This window comes from Rhodnius prolixus, unplaced genomic scaffold (genome assembly GCF_049639745.1).
Source record: "Rhodnius prolixus isolate KJV_2025 unplaced genomic scaffold, Rpr scaffold_16, whole genome shotgun sequence".
Taxonomy (NCBI): domain Eukaryota; kingdom Metazoa; phylum Arthropoda; class Insecta; order Hemiptera; family Reduviidae; genus Rhodnius; species Rhodnius prolixus.
The window spans coordinates 3,666,889-3,684,752 of record NW_027411616.1 but is presented as its reverse complement, the minus strand read 5'-3'; the positions used below and the strand labels follow the sequence as shown (position 1 = coordinate 3,684,752).

General features: G+C 32.0%; 2 protein-coding genes across 2 annotated transcripts; both read left to right on the top strand.

Annotated features, from left to right (window-relative positions):
* Positions 1-1,782: 1,782 nt before the first annotated feature.
* On the top strand, positions 1,783-10,660 carry LOC141457443 (protein max-like). The gene is made up of 4 exons (XM_074134435.1): positions 1,783-2,266; positions 2,381-2,488; positions 4,034-4,157; positions 4,233-10,660. Exons 1-4 carry the CDS (start codon positions 2,246-2,248, stop codon positions 4,418-4,420), a joined length of 441 nt encoding a protein of 146 aa, XP_073990536.1. The 5' UTR covers positions 1,783-2,245; the 3' UTR covers positions 4,421-10,660.
* Positions 10,661-13,239: 2,579 nt separating this feature from the next.
* On the top strand, positions 13,240-17,351 carry EMC10 (ER membrane protein complex subunit 10). The gene is made up of 6 exons (XM_074134433.1): positions 13,240-13,423; positions 13,582-13,755; positions 14,788-14,880; positions 14,978-15,153; positions 16,421-16,517; positions 16,589-17,351. Exons 1-6 carry the CDS (start codon positions 13,373-13,375, stop codon positions 16,667-16,669), a joined length of 672 nt encoding a protein of 223 aa, XP_073990534.1. The 5' UTR covers positions 13,240-13,372; the 3' UTR covers positions 16,670-17,351.
* Positions 17,352-17,864: the final 513 nt, after the last annotated feature.

The window sequence follows — 17,864 nt, the reverse complement described above, 5'->3', positions numbered from 1 at the left end:
AAGATCTGCAAATACTTACAGTACAAGCTCTTTTTGTCTAATCTGCCTGTTCTATACAAAAAGTTACATCTGCCAGCAACAAACCATGCACCACAATTTTAGGAGTATTTTGCATCCTGTTTACACAGTAATCGACTGACGAAAACCAGTCAACAGCTAAAAAATGGTTTCTTATACACCTTACATTAAATTAACAAAGACTGTGCAGTAGTTGGAAAATTCAAATTTTCAAAAATAAGTAAAAAAATGTAACTGAATTATAGTCTGTCTATAAATTTATTTGTTGGTCTTCTTTAATTTATTAATGTTTTTTTTAAAAAAAAAAATTAGTTGTTAATAGAGTTTGTTTCAAAATGTAGATAACTTTTAATTATTCTCGAGTACCAGATAAAGATCGGGAGGTGTGTATGTGTACAGTGTTACTACACCCTGTATACGTGAAACTACATCTCGTTCTTGTAGAGCTATGTGAGCAGTTGAGAACAGTTGAAAAATTATCGCGATCATTTGACAATGTCCCATAGATATTCTATGGGATTAGATCCGAACACATACAGGAACGTCAATTACTCTTATTCTGATTTCCTCCTAGAAGCGAACAAATGTATGGTCTGCCGAAATCATGTTATTAGTATGAACGATAGACTCCACAATATTTCCTCAACTCATCTAGCAGCTACCAATGCAAAAATTTTTTTATAAAAATTAATTTGGTGCAGGTATCTAGACTTAAAATTGATAATAGGTGAAATGGAGAACTTTCGTTGGTAGTTCATACGATGAATCGTTTTCATTCCTTCTCCGCCCTTCACATGACAATACGAAGAATGAGACAAAATCACGACTTATATGGGAAGAGAAGAAGGGTTTCCTTACAATCCAAAGGAGGTGCCGATTAGCATGTTACCTGATTCTAAGTTAGTAGTAAACCAACGTTTGCGTTCTTGTCAACATACCTGCTTTTCACAACTGTCTTCGAAGTTTTAGAGCTTATAGTGACTTCTTGTATTAAGTTACTCCTAAGTTCTGCAGCTATAAGAAACGATTGCGTAGAACTGAGAGGAAAATAATAAAGTAATTAACGGTAGCATAAAAAAAAAATAAAAGTAGAATTAAAAATAATAATTACTATATTCGATTTCTAGGAGAAGCCAGAAATCCTGTCCACAATAAATGAATTGCTACGATTTTTATTTTGAATAGAGTTTTATGTCTAAAGTGTAAAAAAAACATTACTTATATTAAATACAATCATAAATATAAACCCTAGACCAAAGTTCAGATTTCATGTGTTATGTAGAAAAAAAGTCCCTAAAGTTCTTTTTTACGTTGAATGTAACCTCTTAATTAACATTCAATTTTCTCAAGTTTTGGGAGAAGGCATTGCGGACTCCTACTTCAGTTCTAAGGCACCAGAGAAAAAGTTTGAATAAAGGAGCGTTTTCCTTGCTACGTGGCAACTAAAGTTCAATAAAATTTTCTAATTGGAAGAAAATTTGTAATAGATAGTAATATTTTCTTCATCCTGCTCAAAAATATTGTTTCCCTTTCACTCATTCGTTCCTTAAAAAATATTTAATTAATTTCGTATGAATTATTTGGGTTTCAATATCGATTGGTATCGTTAGTAGAAGCATTGATGAGGGGTCAATTCCACAGGGATTTTGGTGACCCTTTGGTTATTTCTACCTACCAACATATAAAACTCTCACAGCCCTAACATTTGATGTTTTTACAGATTGATGAAGTTTTAATTATAGCCTAATCTACGCCCAGGCCAATTTAAGCATACTATCAAATGTGCTCGCTCCTCATCAACACACATTGCACTAATCACAGATATTCTATTTGTGTACAAACACTGACTCGTAAGGGAGTCAAAATAAAAAAAATAAATAGTTTACGTTTTGTTTTTATAACTTCTCTTATACATTTAAAATATCGACTGATTAAAATCGATTGGTCTGGCTTCAAACTTCAATGTGCTAACCTCACTAGCTCAGTGGTATGGTGGTTTAAAATCAAAAGTTATGTGACTGGATCCAGGTTGTGTGATTTTTTTTGTCAATTGATAAGAATTGGACTTGTTTATTGAATTTCATTCGTTATTCAGGCCGTGAAAAATTGTTTTTCCTTTCTGTTACTAATTATTCTATTAACGTTTTTGTCATGTTATTATCGTTTATATACCACTATTATAAAGTTAAGTACCAGTTACTCCCAAATGTAAATTAGTAAATGGAAAATGGAGAAAGTGCATATCCAGGTATAGCAGTTTATATATGTATGTTTTACGTAGTTTGTACAAAATGTTTACTAAAAAAACTATGTACTATTCATTAAAAGTTGAAATTATTAAAGTTGTTTCTTTTAATGCTAGGAGCGGCGTGCTTACCGCAGTGCCTTAGAAAGAAAAAGAAGGGACCAACTGCAAGAAATATTTAAAAAATTAAAGAGTGTATTACCTTCTTTGCAAAACGATAAAAAGGTAATTATTTTTCAAGTCATTGACCTAAGACATATATTTTATTGTTAAAGAAAAATCTTGTGTCTGCTACAGAAAAACAAGAAAACAAATAAAAACAAAACAAAAAATTCAAATAAAAGCACACTTATCAAAATAAAGAAAATAATCTTCGTACTAAGGGATAACCATTTAGTGGCCTACTAAAAGAACAAACTAAAAATAAATTAACGAAGCATAAATTATATGGTACATTACAAACTGAATACTGTATTCTGATATTATGAAGATTTAACAGCTTTAAACATTTCTATTGAATCAAGAACAAACAAAATCTGAGTTCAATTTTTCAACATTGTCGATATTTAGTAAATATTTTAATTTTGTTTCACTGTTGGCAAGTATAAAATAGTTTTCTAGAAATTTTTGGCGTGAAATAGAATTACTCGAGCAATATAAAAGCAAATGATGTAAGGGATCTACAATTAGTTTTTGACAAAGCGGGTAATCTTGGTCTGACATTAAAGTAAGGGCAGAACCGTTAAAAAATAGTTTTCATATATTATAACCTGCAAGCCTTAACTGGCCAACAACTCTCGACTTATTAATATTAAGGCGGTACTGCAAATAAGACTGTGGCTGATAATAATTAAAGTCTACTATAGATCTATAGATGCAACTAAATTTGGAATTTAATACCCGGTTCCGGGTATTATTATTGCTACTTAGTGATTTTTTTGTCAATTTATCTATAATATTCCTTTTATTCTTCTCAAAATAATTAATATCCAATTTACGGAACAAATAAGAGTAACCTAATACTTATCATTGAATCCATTTTATTTAAACACGATTTAAGATATAGACACGAATTAATAATAAAACTGCATTTGTTCAGCCGGCTGCTTTTATCTTTATTTATTTTTTTTTTTTTCTAATCGTATCATTCATATTGAGCTAGTTCCTAGCAAGCGTGTGATTACATTCGATGTCTATAGTACAACGTACGTCCTACTCCGTTTTGAATAAAAAAATGTTTTCTAAAAGAGTACTCTTTCTAAAGATTAAGACGGCCTTTAAACACCACCTCCTTTTCGATGCAAGACCGACTTTTAATGAGTAAAAATTTAGAAATATGGAGTTGGTGAAAATAGAAACAATGTCGTACCTAAAGAGCAAGAACTTCAATTGTCTGGTTTGTAATGTAAAACACAAAAATTTGTGACAACTAATGTACATCAGATATACTTGTGTGGTTGTAAATACCTCATGTTGCTTCTTCAAATTTTTTATGTTGCAGTACACCAAGAAATCCACAACTTCCTTGGTTGTACCCCTTTTCCAGCCGAATTTGAACTCATCTTTCTAAATTTTTTGGTGAATTCTTTCACAAGACAACAGTTATTGGTGCATGGCATGTGGATCCCAACGCTGTTAGTTCTTTCCTTCGCTACCAACTTAGCTGTTCAATTTTTATCAAGATGCTGCGCGAACATCATTATTAATATCGAAAATAATTATCATTAATTATGTTTCATTTATAAGTTTTTAATTAATGAAATTCTTTAGGCAAGCAGAGCAACTATACTAAAAAAAGCTGCCGAACACATTAGATTTATGAAGAAGAAAAACGCAGCTCAATGGCAAGATTTGGAAGTATTACAACGTCAAAACAGTACCCTGGAAGCGCAAAGTAGGCAGTTTTCTTTCTTTTTCGACTTATATTTTAAACATATTTTAATACTTTTTTGTATTTTATATTATTTAGTTGCTGCTATGGAATGTGATAATAGTTCAGACGATGGAGATGAAATTCAAGTGAAAGGAGAAATCAGAGAACTTGAAGAATTTTGTGAAGTTTCTGATTCATCAGATTCAGATTATTCTTATCCTACCAGTTTGCATAAAAATAAAAAAATTAAAGTACAAGAACCGTTTGATTTTAATCAGAATTAACTGACTAATCAGCAGTAATAATGAGATTTAATTCAACAAATCTGTCTACAGACATTTGTAATTTATGTTAAGTTAGTTACGACCGATGTTCTCTTTTAAGTTAGTTGCATTGGTTTACGTGAGTGAATGAACAATTTTAAAATGGTAAAGAAAACTGCCGAGCAATAAAAAAAATCAACCTCATAAAGAAGACTCAAGAAAACCGCACTTCTCCCAACAAAATATACTTTTCAGTTTTTCCATCCAACAGGATGAATGAGCTTTTCAGAAAGACCCGAGCTATTGCCCACCAGCAATCTGCCAGCTAAACGGTAGAACAGCTATTACCCACTATGAGAAGAAGAAGCAACAAGTTCAAGGCAGAGGCTAACGGCCGTAGTAGAGAGAACAATGAACAAGAAGTCTCCAGCTAACCGCTATACAGCAAACCACTGTACGCATAATCTGAAGAGAGTTTGTTTTATCAAGCTTCTGAGCATATACTGCCTCCGGTACAAATTTACAGTTAATTTCTATCAAGAGCTCGGTACATTAATACTAATAATTTATTACAAAAGGGCACTTTTCAGGCCTGGTAACCTATTAACGACGGATATAAATCAATTCTATCGAAGCCAATTCAGTCTGAGTTACTAAATAATAGAAGAAATATTAAAAAGGAATGTCGTTAAAGGAATTTCAGTAAAAGAAGGTGCAATTATAAAAGATTCTCTAGAGATATGGTACTCATTGAAGTGAGTACGAAGTGAAGATTTGATTATTTTTGTACAATCATGAAAAACAGCGAATTCCAAAAAATAAGCCTGTAAAAAGTGAAGCATCTTGTTACCTATGTAAGAATGGCTCTGGAAGATAGGGTTGCCGGAGTCTCTATTCTAAGATGCTATATCAATGCTGCTACAACCGAAGTTTAAAGAAATGTTTTTGTGGGTGGGGGATAGGTACTTCATGTCAGAGTTGGGCAAATGTTTAGTCATAGAATATTACTTACTATTATTTTATCCTTTGTTTATAGTAAAAGAATGAATAAGTAAATGTGTACACGCGAACCAACAAACGTATAAGAACACACCCTCACAAAAATATTAAATATATATAAGTATGTGTATATGCACTGCAATGGGCAAAAATTGAAAATAGCTTCTTTACTTAATAAATAAATGTGTAGTAGATAAAGAGTCAGTCATAAAAAAAAAAGAAAAAAAGAAGAAGATAGGATGTAGATAGGTTACACGAGACGCGGTACCAATTAAGTTTAGAGTGAGTGTGAACAGATTTATGTATGCGGTAATAAGGTACTAAGATAGTTTAGTGTCAGAACAAAGTGATGGTACATTTGTTTGATCAGGTACCAAGGTGGTTAATAGAATGTGCAGAGTGGTCCTAAGACATGTTATAAGTTACCAAGATGGTTATTATGTAGTTAAATATATATAATGAAAACAAGTTCGAAAGAAAGATGTTTTTATAGTGAGGTACCAAGTTCGTAAAATGTTAATTTTATTGCGCAATTAAATATGAGGGTAAAGTAATTCTACATAGGTCTAGTGAGGCACCAACATGGTTAAATGTGTGTTTGGTGGCCCAACGTTGGTGGATCTAGTGAGCTGCCTGTTGGGTCATTGTGAGTGTAGCATCGTCCTACATAGGTCTAGTAAGGTGCCAACATAGTTTAAATGTGATATTTGTATAAGTGTAACATATAAAATCGACTAAGGCTTATTGATTAATGAGTAAACGACTAAAATATCCAACTGACGACTAAATTAGTGGTCGCTTATGATGTGAATAATCTAAATTAATCATAAATCGTACCACTTTTAAACTGAATTAATCGTTAGTCATGATTAAAGTCCATGACTACAACTAACTCTAAGTCTTTAGGTCATAATCATTCTGTGAATAATTTAATCATAAAATTGAATTGTTAGTCATTAAATTTACGCCATTCTGCGTCACGTTGCCAATTTAAAAGCGTCTCTCATCATATCTCTTGTAAAAACTACTTCATGTGTAATGTTCCCCGTTTTTGGTAACTAATTCGTTAATGCAGAAGGAGGAAAGAATATTGCCGCTTTCAGTCGTTATTTGTTTATTTAGGCGAACCTTTCGACCTATGGCTGTGGAATTAATTAATGTACAGTACATTCTAACTCCGTGACTGTAAAATATGTTCGAAAGATTGGCAAAAATGAAAATAATAATGACAGAAATTGGCAACATTCTTTCTTCTTTCTTGAGTAATATTGACATACTACAGGTTTAGTAAAAAGTGTGAGTTTAAATGTATATGGCTGCAGTAATTGCAGTTAGTGAAATTCAAGTAAAGATCCCACACTAAATTAGTTTTCTACATGCAAAGGTATACAGGGTGACCAGAGTTACATGCTCCACCCACTTTTTTGTTTAACGGAGGGAAATTTCGAAAAAATAAAAAACACGTATTTAATCATTTTCAGTGATTGACCTATTTTTTTAAACCCCGATATCTCGAGACATCATCCAACTTTTTTTTTCAAATGGAACGTTATATTTGTTTTGCATATTCCTACAGTATTTGAGTTCCTAAAAAAAAAAATTTGAAATCTGTTAGGTTTTTCAAAAGTTATGGTAATTTAAAATATGAAAAACAAATTTCAGTTTAATGTCAAAATTACCTTATTTTTTTAAAAAAAAAGCTGTTCAAACTGGGTACCATCAACGGATAGGCAAGCCAAAACTCTGTACTCCCACGCTCTGTTTGTAGCAGCAATTATGGTGGCGAAGTCACGATCTAGGCAGGCTAGAGTTTCGAGTTAAAAATTGTTCGAATTATTCAAACAAGAAAGTGTGAAAGAATTGAGGGAAATTATTAGTTTCTAGTCTACAATTTTATGTGTAACTGATCAATAATATAATATAAATTACATAATAAATAAATCATAAATGACATAATATAGATTTTTTTCATCAAACTTAATTAATGATAATTAAAAAATAAAATGGATATTTTCTTTTTGTTCCTTCTCCAAAAATTGATTAGTTTTGAACTATTATTAATTAACTTTAATGAAAAAACCTCCATTATATCATGAAGATAAGATTGTCAATAATATTAGACGTGTAAATTCATCATAAATTAGGGGGTAATTCGAACAATTTCTGTTTGCCAAAGTTAGCAGAGGACTAAAGAAAAGAATTAGAGATAACAGAGTGTTTAGAGGAGCAGAAATAGGGTCAGATCACATGCTTTTGGTTGCCACATAGTGGGCATGAGAGAAGCAGGGGAAATGGGAGGAGAAAGCAAAAAAATGTATAAGAAAAGATTAATGTTTTTAAACTTAAATTGAAAGAACATCAAGTAGCGTATTGTTCAAAATTAGAGCAGGCTCTTAGTTTGGTCGAAGAAGTGGTAGAGAGAGATTTAGAGAAAAACATGGAGAATCTGTGGAAAATATTTAAGGAAATAACTATTTCTGCCGCTGTATGCGGCAAACCAAAATGCGGGCTGTACCATAAAAGGTCAAGTATCGTAAAAATAGAGAAATCAATAATTATTGTTGAATAATTTACTTGTTATTAACTGTGAGTTACTTGTGCTCTCGAATACTTCTGTTAGACGAATTGAAGATTCAAATTTTGTTTTAAATCCGTGATTCAAATTTAAACAGTAAACTACTGTCACTTTGTCTTTTCCTATCTTAAAGTACATGTGTATGTGATTACACAGAATAAACGGCATAATTGAGATCAATCAGCAAAGTAATTTAAAATAGAGTTAAAATATAGTGCCTACTTATTTATGAAGATGTACATTTTACCATTATTATAACAAAAAATTATTATGAATGAAATTGCCAGCATCAGGGTCTGTGATGTCTAATAAATTCTAAAAAATATTAATGAAAAGTTAATGCAGTAAAATTACTTAAATGATATTAATGAAATGTTGGGTACATGCTGATTTGGGTACCTTTTAGCGTTTAATCAACCCTTATACTTAACTTTTTAAACTGAAAGTTTTTGTTTTAACAAAAAAGTTTCTATTTATAGATTTCTGTACCTTTTAGATAGAGTTTTCTTTTTGTCTATTGTGTAAAGTAAAACATCTGCTTTATAGATTTTCTTAACATTGGGAATAAGCAATATTTTCATTATATGGTATTAAGTTGAAAGCGTAACAACCACTGGAGAGGTGTTTAAAAAGAATGCTGAGAGTTGCGGTCCTCAAAGAATCCATAAAAACAATTTCCTACGGAAAACGTTTCGAATAAAATAGAAAGGCATTTGTACGTGAATAAATTAAAAATTAAACTGCGATTTCAATACTTCATTCTTAAGAGGAATAAGAAAAATTAAACTGCGATTTCAGGACATTTTACTAAAAGGGCATAGAAAAATTAAACATCAAATATGCCCGATTGCAATACTTCCTTTAATAGGTGTAAGAGCAATATGGCACTTCAATGTAACGCAATAAAGCTCGAACCACTTCTTCCTACCAAATTTAATCAAAATCGAGCGAAGACTATGTAAAGTATGTTAATCTCCCTTTCTAATGTAGTAGACATCAAGAACCACAAAAGCTATATCCATATAGAAATTCGTATCGAATGACAATTCATTCATGTAAAACGGTTCACGCGTCGATAATTTGAACGATTTCAGTACTTCCTCTTAATCACGTACCTTTAACCACTTCTTGCTAAATTTAATCAAAATCGTACTAACCGTTGTAGAAATAGAAATATAGTAATAATAATTTTGGAGAGGCGTGGGGCATACTCCTCTCCTTCAGAGGAACAACGTCGAGACTTTAAAATGCAAATCGGTCCATGCGTCGATAATCAGAAACTTTCACTTTATAGGTGTAAGAACAGAACGTCGCTTTAATGCTACGTAGGGGAACCCTAACCCTTTCATCCCGCCAAATTTGATCAAAATCGGGCTAAGAGTCATTAGTTATAATCTCCTTAACAAAAACTTACAGTTTAAAAAGTTAAGTATAAGGGTTGATTAAACGCCAAAAGGTACACAAATCAGCAAGTACCCAACATTTCATTAATACTTCATTGATATTATTTAAGTAATTTTACCGCATTAATTTTCATAATTATTTTTTAAGAATTTATTAGATGTCACATACCCTTATGCTGGCCATTTTCATCTACAAAATATTTGTTCAAGTAGCACACCATTTAACTTAGATTGACTGTAATATCTATTTATCTATAATAATCAAACTATTAATCACTGGTGAAAAAGAAAACGTTATAAAAAATAAAAAAATATGAGGCTAAAAAATTCATAAACTTTTTTAAAAATTGCTTACACCAACTTACATCAATGATTTTATTTATTTTTATTTTTAAATAAAAATTGTCGGTTTAAGTTCATTCTGCGATTAAAGTAATTGTTATTGTATGAAGTAGTCAAACGTTTATAATAATAGGTAATAATTATCTGGCTTTATCGCAAATAATATAGTTTTCTTCAATTACATTCTCAATCTAGGTGTTCTTCCCACAATGTTGTGTATATGTAATATAAAATAAATAAGATATGCATATTTTTAGGACAGCTAATTATTCCAGTATTTTACCATAAGTAAAATTAGGGGAACTAAATTAAATTAAAATTGAGAAGTGAATAAATAATGTTGAATAATCTACTTGTTATTAACTGTGTGTTATTTGTCCTCACGAATATTTCGGTAAGACGAATTCAAGACTGAAATATTGCTTTAAATCCTCCGTGATTCAAATTTAAACAGTAGCCGACTCTAAATTTGTCTTTTTCTAATTTAACATGCATGTATATGTGACAACTTCAGAATCAGAAGAATAATTTGGAATAGAGTTAAAATAAAGTACCTATTTATACGAAGATATAATATACATTTTATCACAATTATAACTATTATGAATGAACTGGCCAGCATAAGGGTCTGTGACATCTAATAAATTCTTAAAAAATATTAATGGAAATTAATGCGGTAAAATTACTTAATATCAATGAAGTATTAATGAAATGTTGGGTACTTGCTGATTTGTGTACCTTTTGGCGTTTAATCAACCCTTATACTTAACTTTTTAAACTGTAAGTTTTTGTTAAGGAGATTTTTGTACCTTTTGGACAGATTTTCCTTTTTGTCTATTAGCAAAGTTACATATCTGCTTTACAGATTGGATTTTTTTAAAATTTGGAATAAGCTATTCTATCATTATAACCTGATAAGGTGTTAAATCGGAACCGTAACTACCACTGGAGAGATCTTTTTAAAGAATGGTTATAGTTGCGGTCCCCAAACCATCCTCAATAACAATTTTTTTGAGAAAGCCTTTTTATATAAAATAGGAAGGTATTTGTACGTAAATAGCAAAATTAAACTGCGATTTCAGTACTTCCTTTTAAGAGGAGCAAGAAAAATAAACTGCGATTACAGTACTTCTTTCTAAAAGGCAAAGATTTTGAATCGAACGACAATTCATTGATGTAAATCGGTTCACTCATTGATAATTTTAACGATTGCAGTACTTCCTCTTAGTAGGTGTAAGAGCATGATGGCACTTCACAGCCACGTAGAGGAGCTTTAATCACTTCTTCGTGCTAAATTTTATCAAAATCGGGTTAAGCTTTGTAGAAATATTGGTAATAATAGTTTTAGAAAGGGCCTTATTTGGGTGGGGCAAACTCCCCTCCTTATGAGGCATAGCGTCGAGACTTTTAAAGTACAAATCTGTACAAAATTTCGATTCGATTGACACTCCATTCATGAAAATCGGTTCACGTGTCGATAATTTGAAACGATTGCTATACTTCCCCTTAACAAGTGTAAGAGCAGATCGTCGCTTTATTGTTAGGTAGGGGAGCCCTAACCCTATCATCCTACCAAATTTTATCAAAATAGGGCCAAGATTTACAGAGTAATTAGTAATAATAATTTTGGAGGGGGCCTTACATAAAGGGGGCTAACTCCTCTCCCATTCGATGTACAGGGCCGAGACCCCCAAAAGGCACATCTACATAAAGTTCCGAATCGAATGACACCTCATTCATGAAAATCGGTTCACGCGTTTAGGCGCTACGTTGTTTACAAAAAAGGTAACAACAAGAAGAACAAGAACAAGAACATTTTTTGAAAAAGCCGTTTTTGCTCATTTTCGGCAACTTTTTTCTCGAAACCTATTAGATCTGGGTGGTTGCAAAAAAATTATAGTTATAAAGGAGAATTTGGAGTAAGATTTAAAGAAAATTTGGGAATTTTATCTTTTATAGAAAAATAGAAAAAAATTGTCAAAGTTGGGTGTTTTTCAACGTTACACTTTTTCGTGCAGTTTTTGATGGTCAACCCTTATACAACTGTCCTACCGGACAGTTTTAATAAATTTTGAGGGGCCATAATTTTAACGATTGCAGTACATTCCTTACTGGGTGTAAGAGCAGATTAGCACTTTAATGTCAACTAAAAAAACACTACTTTCCTGGTAAATTTTATCGAAATCGAATTAAGCTTTAGAAAGTAATTAAAATTATAGTTTTAGAGGGGGCCGTAGTTAGGGGCAAAAGTCTCTTCTTAACTGTATTCAGCGTTGAGACCGACAACAGCTATATCTTTTATTTAAAATTTACCTTATTTCATCAAAATCGGATCAATACGAAGAGAGATGAAGGTTTGAGATTTGAACGATTTATAAATCCTCCATAACTTAACCTTCTATATCTCATTTACGATTATCACTAAAACAATGCAATTTGCACCAGTTATAGAGCCAACTTTTCTCTACGATTCGGAAAAAAATCATTAAAATCGGGACAATAGAAAGAGAGATATAGAGGTTTGAAATTTGAACGTCTTATAAAACCTCCAGAACTTAACCTTCTATATCTCATTAACTATTATCATTAAAACAGTCCACTTTATACCAATTATAGAGCCAACTTTTCTCTACAATTCGGTAAAGATTTCACTAAAATGGGAACAATAGATAGAGAGATGTAGAGGTTTGAAATATGAACGCTTATAAAACCACAAAAATTTAACCTTCTATTTCTCATAACCAGTTTTAGGAAAGTTTTAATGGGAGTGTCTGAATTTGACAACCTAGTCTCCTCCACCCTGCCTTTGTATGTAAGGTATGTGCGTGTTAGCCCAATAGGTAACATCCCTGCTCTAGGGGTCCTTGCATAATATGTGGAGGAAAAAACGATTATTGGAGCTTCGCCCTACGCCCCTACCGCTTCCCGTCGTTACGGGGGATCTGCCTCAGTATGTTCACGTTTTCTTACCTAACTACAAAATTAACCAAACCCACCGTCGATCAATTCCTTCAATTTCAATTTAAGGCTCGAATAACTTTTTTTTTTACAAATATATCCGCGTTTTTCTTCCACGCGTTTCCGAATAGTTTTTATTGTTGTAACTATAAATGAGTCTATAATGAAAACAAAAAATACTTGTTTGGGGCACTTAAATCATTTCATGCGGGAAATTGTAAACTAGCTCACATTGTCAGCTAAACTGCTAGTTCTTCAGTGTATTAATAACATTTTCTAAGAAACAAGCAGGTTATGGTTGTAATTGGAACTTTCCCAGGAGCCTTTGTAATGCGGAAATTATAGGATTAAAGGCCGGAGAGCGATTGAACGGAAATCTTTCGCCCCCTCCCGAATAGAAGCAAATGAATGCAGTCGGCTTTACCATTGTAGTTTGCCTAACAACATTATCAATTCACATTTATTAATACTCAGCGATTTATTTTTCTCCAATAATTCCGTTTAGTTTTTTTTTTTTAATTTGTATCTTATAATTTACAAGAAAATAGCAAGAGTATTTTAATTTGAGATTACCTTCATTTAGGTTTTACATTATGGGGTTAAGTTGTACACTTGCAGATATTACTTAATAAGTATTTAACGTATCATAGTTCATTGATAAATAACTTGGAATTCATACTTTCTTTGGATGAGATAATGCTAATTATATTTTCATTGCTACTTTTATACTTTTCGCACTTTTTGAAGGTTCGTTCTTTAAAATGTAAACATACTCATGAATTAGCTTATTAGACAAAAACAAGTGAAGGATTAGTTTTAATACTATTCTAATATTTTCAAACTTTACACCTTTGTTTATATACTCAAAGTTTAGATTAAATAATAATTTGCCTTTTTATTTGCAGTGTGATAGTGACTATGATGGACCCTTGACTATTAAATTGTTCCACAATTTAGAGGAACCACCAAATTCAAAAGGATGGTGTCCATGTGCACACATTACTCTAAAGAATGTTAATACGGGGAGTGTTAAGGTTAAATTGCTTGATTGGAATACTACAACCTCAAGCAAGCTTTTGGTTAGTTAACTAGATTATTATAATTGATTGAAACAGCTCGGAGCAAAGAAACTTAAGTCTAATCTGGCTAATCCATAATAATTAAGAGTATCCGGGCTCAGGCCACGCAGCTTTCAATTTCTTATAGAGTCCATTCTTGACATTCCTACTTAATTACCTTCAAGTATGATAATTACGCCTACCTCTTTTTCTTCATCTCATTGGCCCCATTCTAATTGGCTCGTTCATCCTTGAGACATGCTCGAGCCAAACTAATATCTTTTCAGATATTCTACATATAGGTACATACTTCTATATTTTTCGAAACAGGGTTTATGATTAGAATTCTTTTAAAATACATTTCGATTGCTCCAATTTTCCTCTCTTTTAGCGTCCAAGAGTCCTATGTTTTTCTAACGTATAGCATTATGCTTTAGAGTATGGATTATGTGCCAGCTGTTTGAAGTCGATTTCTAGTAGTGCGTCAGTTTCTAAAACCGAAATCGTCAGAAAAGTCCTCGGCGAGGGATGTATCAATTATCCTTTCAGTTTCCGAACGGAAAAATCTAATGGTGTAAGAAAGCACTTTCTGCTTACAAGAAAAAAAAATCAGAACGATATTGCCCAACTTACCCTCCTAAACGCGTTACTTTTGTTTGAAATAACACACAGTTTATTAAAAAATTATGTTTGGGCTTTCCACTAAAATGGCAAGAAAAATTAACTGTACCTAGTATTGTTAGTAACATGAGTAGAGTTCCAAGTTTGAGGATTAATTGGAAGTGCTACTGTACGACTAGAATTTCAGTTTATTTTCTCGAATTTGGAGCTTTCAGTTTCCTTTAAATATATAAATCATTTAACTTAATAATATATTTAATTTATATTATTAATTTAATTTATAATCTATTTAAGTAATAATAAATAATTTCACTTGTACATACTTAAATTAGAAACAATTATGAAACAAATGTAGAAAAGTATTTTGTGTTTTTGATTATGGAGAAACGGTTGATTTCAAATTTATGTTCACACCAGATTATTTCCATTTAGACACTAGGTAGGAAGGATAAGTTGTATAGATTAAAGGCATTAGTTCTAACTTCAAAAGGAAGAAAGATCGTCTATCGAACATTTTGCAAAGCTGTAAGTTTTCGATTATATTCAAGGATTCTCTTATTAATTTCTAGTTGATCAAAACTGTATTTTAAAATTTATTTTGTGTATTATTACTATTTTGCAGAGAAAATTAATTTTTGATAATGCAACACCTACGTTAACTATTACATTGGACTATACCGGTACAATTATGGGTATTAATATTCAAGATGCATCATTTATTTCTGAAGACAGAATGACAGCTCAGTCTCCGGTTGTCAATCCCACAGTCATAGTTCGTGCAACAGAATTAGGACCAGCGTGAGTATGAGTATAGTGTTATCCATGTAACGGGAGTGGCTGGCGACAAAGCTGCCTAAAAGACAGTGTGAATTTCTTATTTCGCTTTTGGAGTAAATACTTCAAAATGACTTGATTGCAGCAGCAGAGCCTAAGGTGGCTCATTTATCCCCTATTTATGATCTATCCACAGAGAGACTCTATGGTACTCCTCCAAACGCTCCATACCTTTATTATCGTGAGGTATCCTTAACTCTAAGTAACCAAGTGTTCCCTTACAGTGAGTAATGGTTTTTCAGAGAAAACTAAACTTAATATGTGATAATACTGCCTTCTAGAACTATCCATCCTTTCTGTTTTGTATAAATACTGGCCATCCAAGCATGCCCTGCCACATTAACAAACCCTTAATTGCATTCTGTTTATGCAGACAAGACAATTCGTGCTTCTATGTCTTATTACTATTGTTAAACCTTTTAGCAGGAGAGGTTTCTTTCCCAGTTCCTCTATTTTTTTATTTCTACGTGACGGAAAGTACTGGCTTGGGACCGTAGAACGGTGTTGAGCATCACATCTTAGCTAACTGTTCGTCCTCTCTTTACCTTCTGTACTGGCAAGCCCAAAAGAGCATGATCGGCTAAGTAATTTTTTAAGCATTAAAAGTAATTCCTTTTTTTTTAGGCGGTCTATACGTTTAACAACCGAATAGGTGTCGTGGACAGAGGTGTAGTTATATCTAATATATTACTATAAATTACTTGTTTTAACCATTATTAAATAAAATCCAAGGCCTAGACCAGGACTCAAACCCAGCTATGCGGGCTTCGCCTCTAACCGCTCGGTTACCGTGGCGCCTTTTTTAGCATTAATTGTAGCCACGTTAACCAGAGACCCCACAAAAAAAAAAAATGGAAAAATAGTTTAGAACAAGGCAGAATTCATTTTACTTAGTTACAGAAAATTAAAAATAATTTTGCTTCATCCGCTTTATGAAGACTTTCTCTTATATGCTAATACTTAAACTTTTTTGTAGTACATGCATTTAGCGTTCTCATTAGTAGATTTAGGCGCCAATGACTGTAGACGTCGATGCGCCGGAAAAAAAATTGGTAGATTCCTTATTTTCATTTTTTTTATTTCTTTAATTTTTTTTAAATGGTGGTATTGTGCACAACGTGGATGGGCCTTCAAACCTGACTATTATCCAATCGTTTTTCTGCTACATTACTTTTCCTAGAGATAATTATTTTATGTAAGATTGAATTAAAAATATGAACATCTCTTTCAGTCCAGATACTGCTACATACATTCAAAAGCTAGAAAGAGAACGTGAAGCCAAAGAACGAGGAGCCAATATGGACAATCGATCATTTTTTGCAAAATATGTGGGTAATCATTGCCATAGTATAAAATTTTACTAAAGAGAATTACTGATTTTACATAATGTCTGTTGCAGTGGATGTACATACTATTGGTGATAGTTGTGGCCGTATTATCCGGATCTTCCAACAACGAACAAGCGCAGAATGCGAGATAATTTTATATGAAATCTGTGATTACCAAGTAATTTATTTATTTTAAGATTTTTTTTTGTGATAATGGCCAAAAAGTTTTTTTTTTAAAAAAATTTACTTTTGCACTATTTTTCGGATATTATTAATTGGTGCTGTAGAGCCTTATATTATCTTCAATATTTGCAAACGGAATGCAAGAGTAAAACAGAAGCTAGGGTTTATTATTATTATATATTTTTTTTCAACAATTCGATACATATGTTATGTTAATAATTAATTGAACATAGTTTCCTGGCTACCATAATATCCGTTTAAAGCGTCTTTTCTACTTTGAGTCTGCTTCTACCGTTCTCTTTATCTGGAGCATATTAGTGCTTGAGCGTTGAGAGCATCGAACAGTGGTACAGAAACTTCAGATGTAGTGTAGTGCAACAATGTTTTTTAAAATAAAGATATCCATTTCCGAAAAAACTAATATCAATAGTTTCTTGCCATAAAACTTTACCACTTTTACAAAACTCAAAGCCTTAAGAATTTACTAGTATTGTAAACAAGATCGTAAGGTTAAAAGAAGTTATGTATTAAATGTTGATATCATAGTGAGAGATACTAGTGTCAAACAATCTACATTGATAACTCCATTATTTAGCTTGTTTATTAGAATTTGTATTTTCACGAGACAAATAAATTGAGTTTTTTTTTGTATGTCAGTTTTAATTACTTGATAATCCTGAAGTTCTACTAAATAATTCTGCAGCAGTGAAACAAACTTTGAAAACTAAGGATGTACAAAGCAGAAAGAATCAGTGGAAGTAACATTAAAGAACTTGTGGCTGATACTTTAAAAATATCCGAGAGAGTAGCTTAACTGATCAGTAATCGAGAATTTAGCTTTACTATTTAACTCTTTTATTCCCACAGCAATTTCCTATAATTGTAGGTCCATTCATAGTTAAGTACTGAAGGGTCCTTCAAATTTTTTGTTTGCTTACCACCTCTCCCCTCTGCACTTATTTGTTTATAATTGTTTATTCAAAAGTTACATTACTCTTTTTATTAACATTATTATTATCAGTGGGCATAAATTAACTTCTTGACATTACGCCATACCTCCCGCCCAAGACCAGAACAACTTAGTTGGTCCGATCCTTCATTTCACTTACATTAATACAACATTACGGAGTCGGCACCACTCTGCGTTCATTGTATTTCTTTAAT

Coding starts and splice junctions, on each gene's coding strand:
- EMC10 (XM_074134433.1), top strand. CDS start 13,373: ATGCTAATTATATTTTCATTGCTACTTTTATACTTTTCGCACTTTTTG. Junction 13,424..13,581: donor ACTTTTCGCACTTTTTGAAG/GTTCGTTCTTTA, acceptor TTTTATTTGCAG/TGTGATAGTGACTATGATGG. Junction 13,756..14,787: donor CAACCTCAAGCAAGCTTTTG/GTTAGTTAACTA, acceptor ATTTCCATTTAG/ACACTAGGTAGGAAGGATAA.
- LOC141457443 (XM_074134435.1), top strand. CDS start 2,246: ATGGAGAAAGTGCATATCCAG. Junction 2,267..2,380: donor TGGAGAAAGTGCATATCCAG/GTATAGCAGTTT, acceptor TTTTAATGCTAG/GAGCGGCGTGCTTACCGCAG. Junction 2,489..4,033: donor CTTTGCAAAACGATAAAAAG/GTAATTATTTTT, acceptor GAAATTCTTTAG/GCAAGCAGAGCAACTATACT.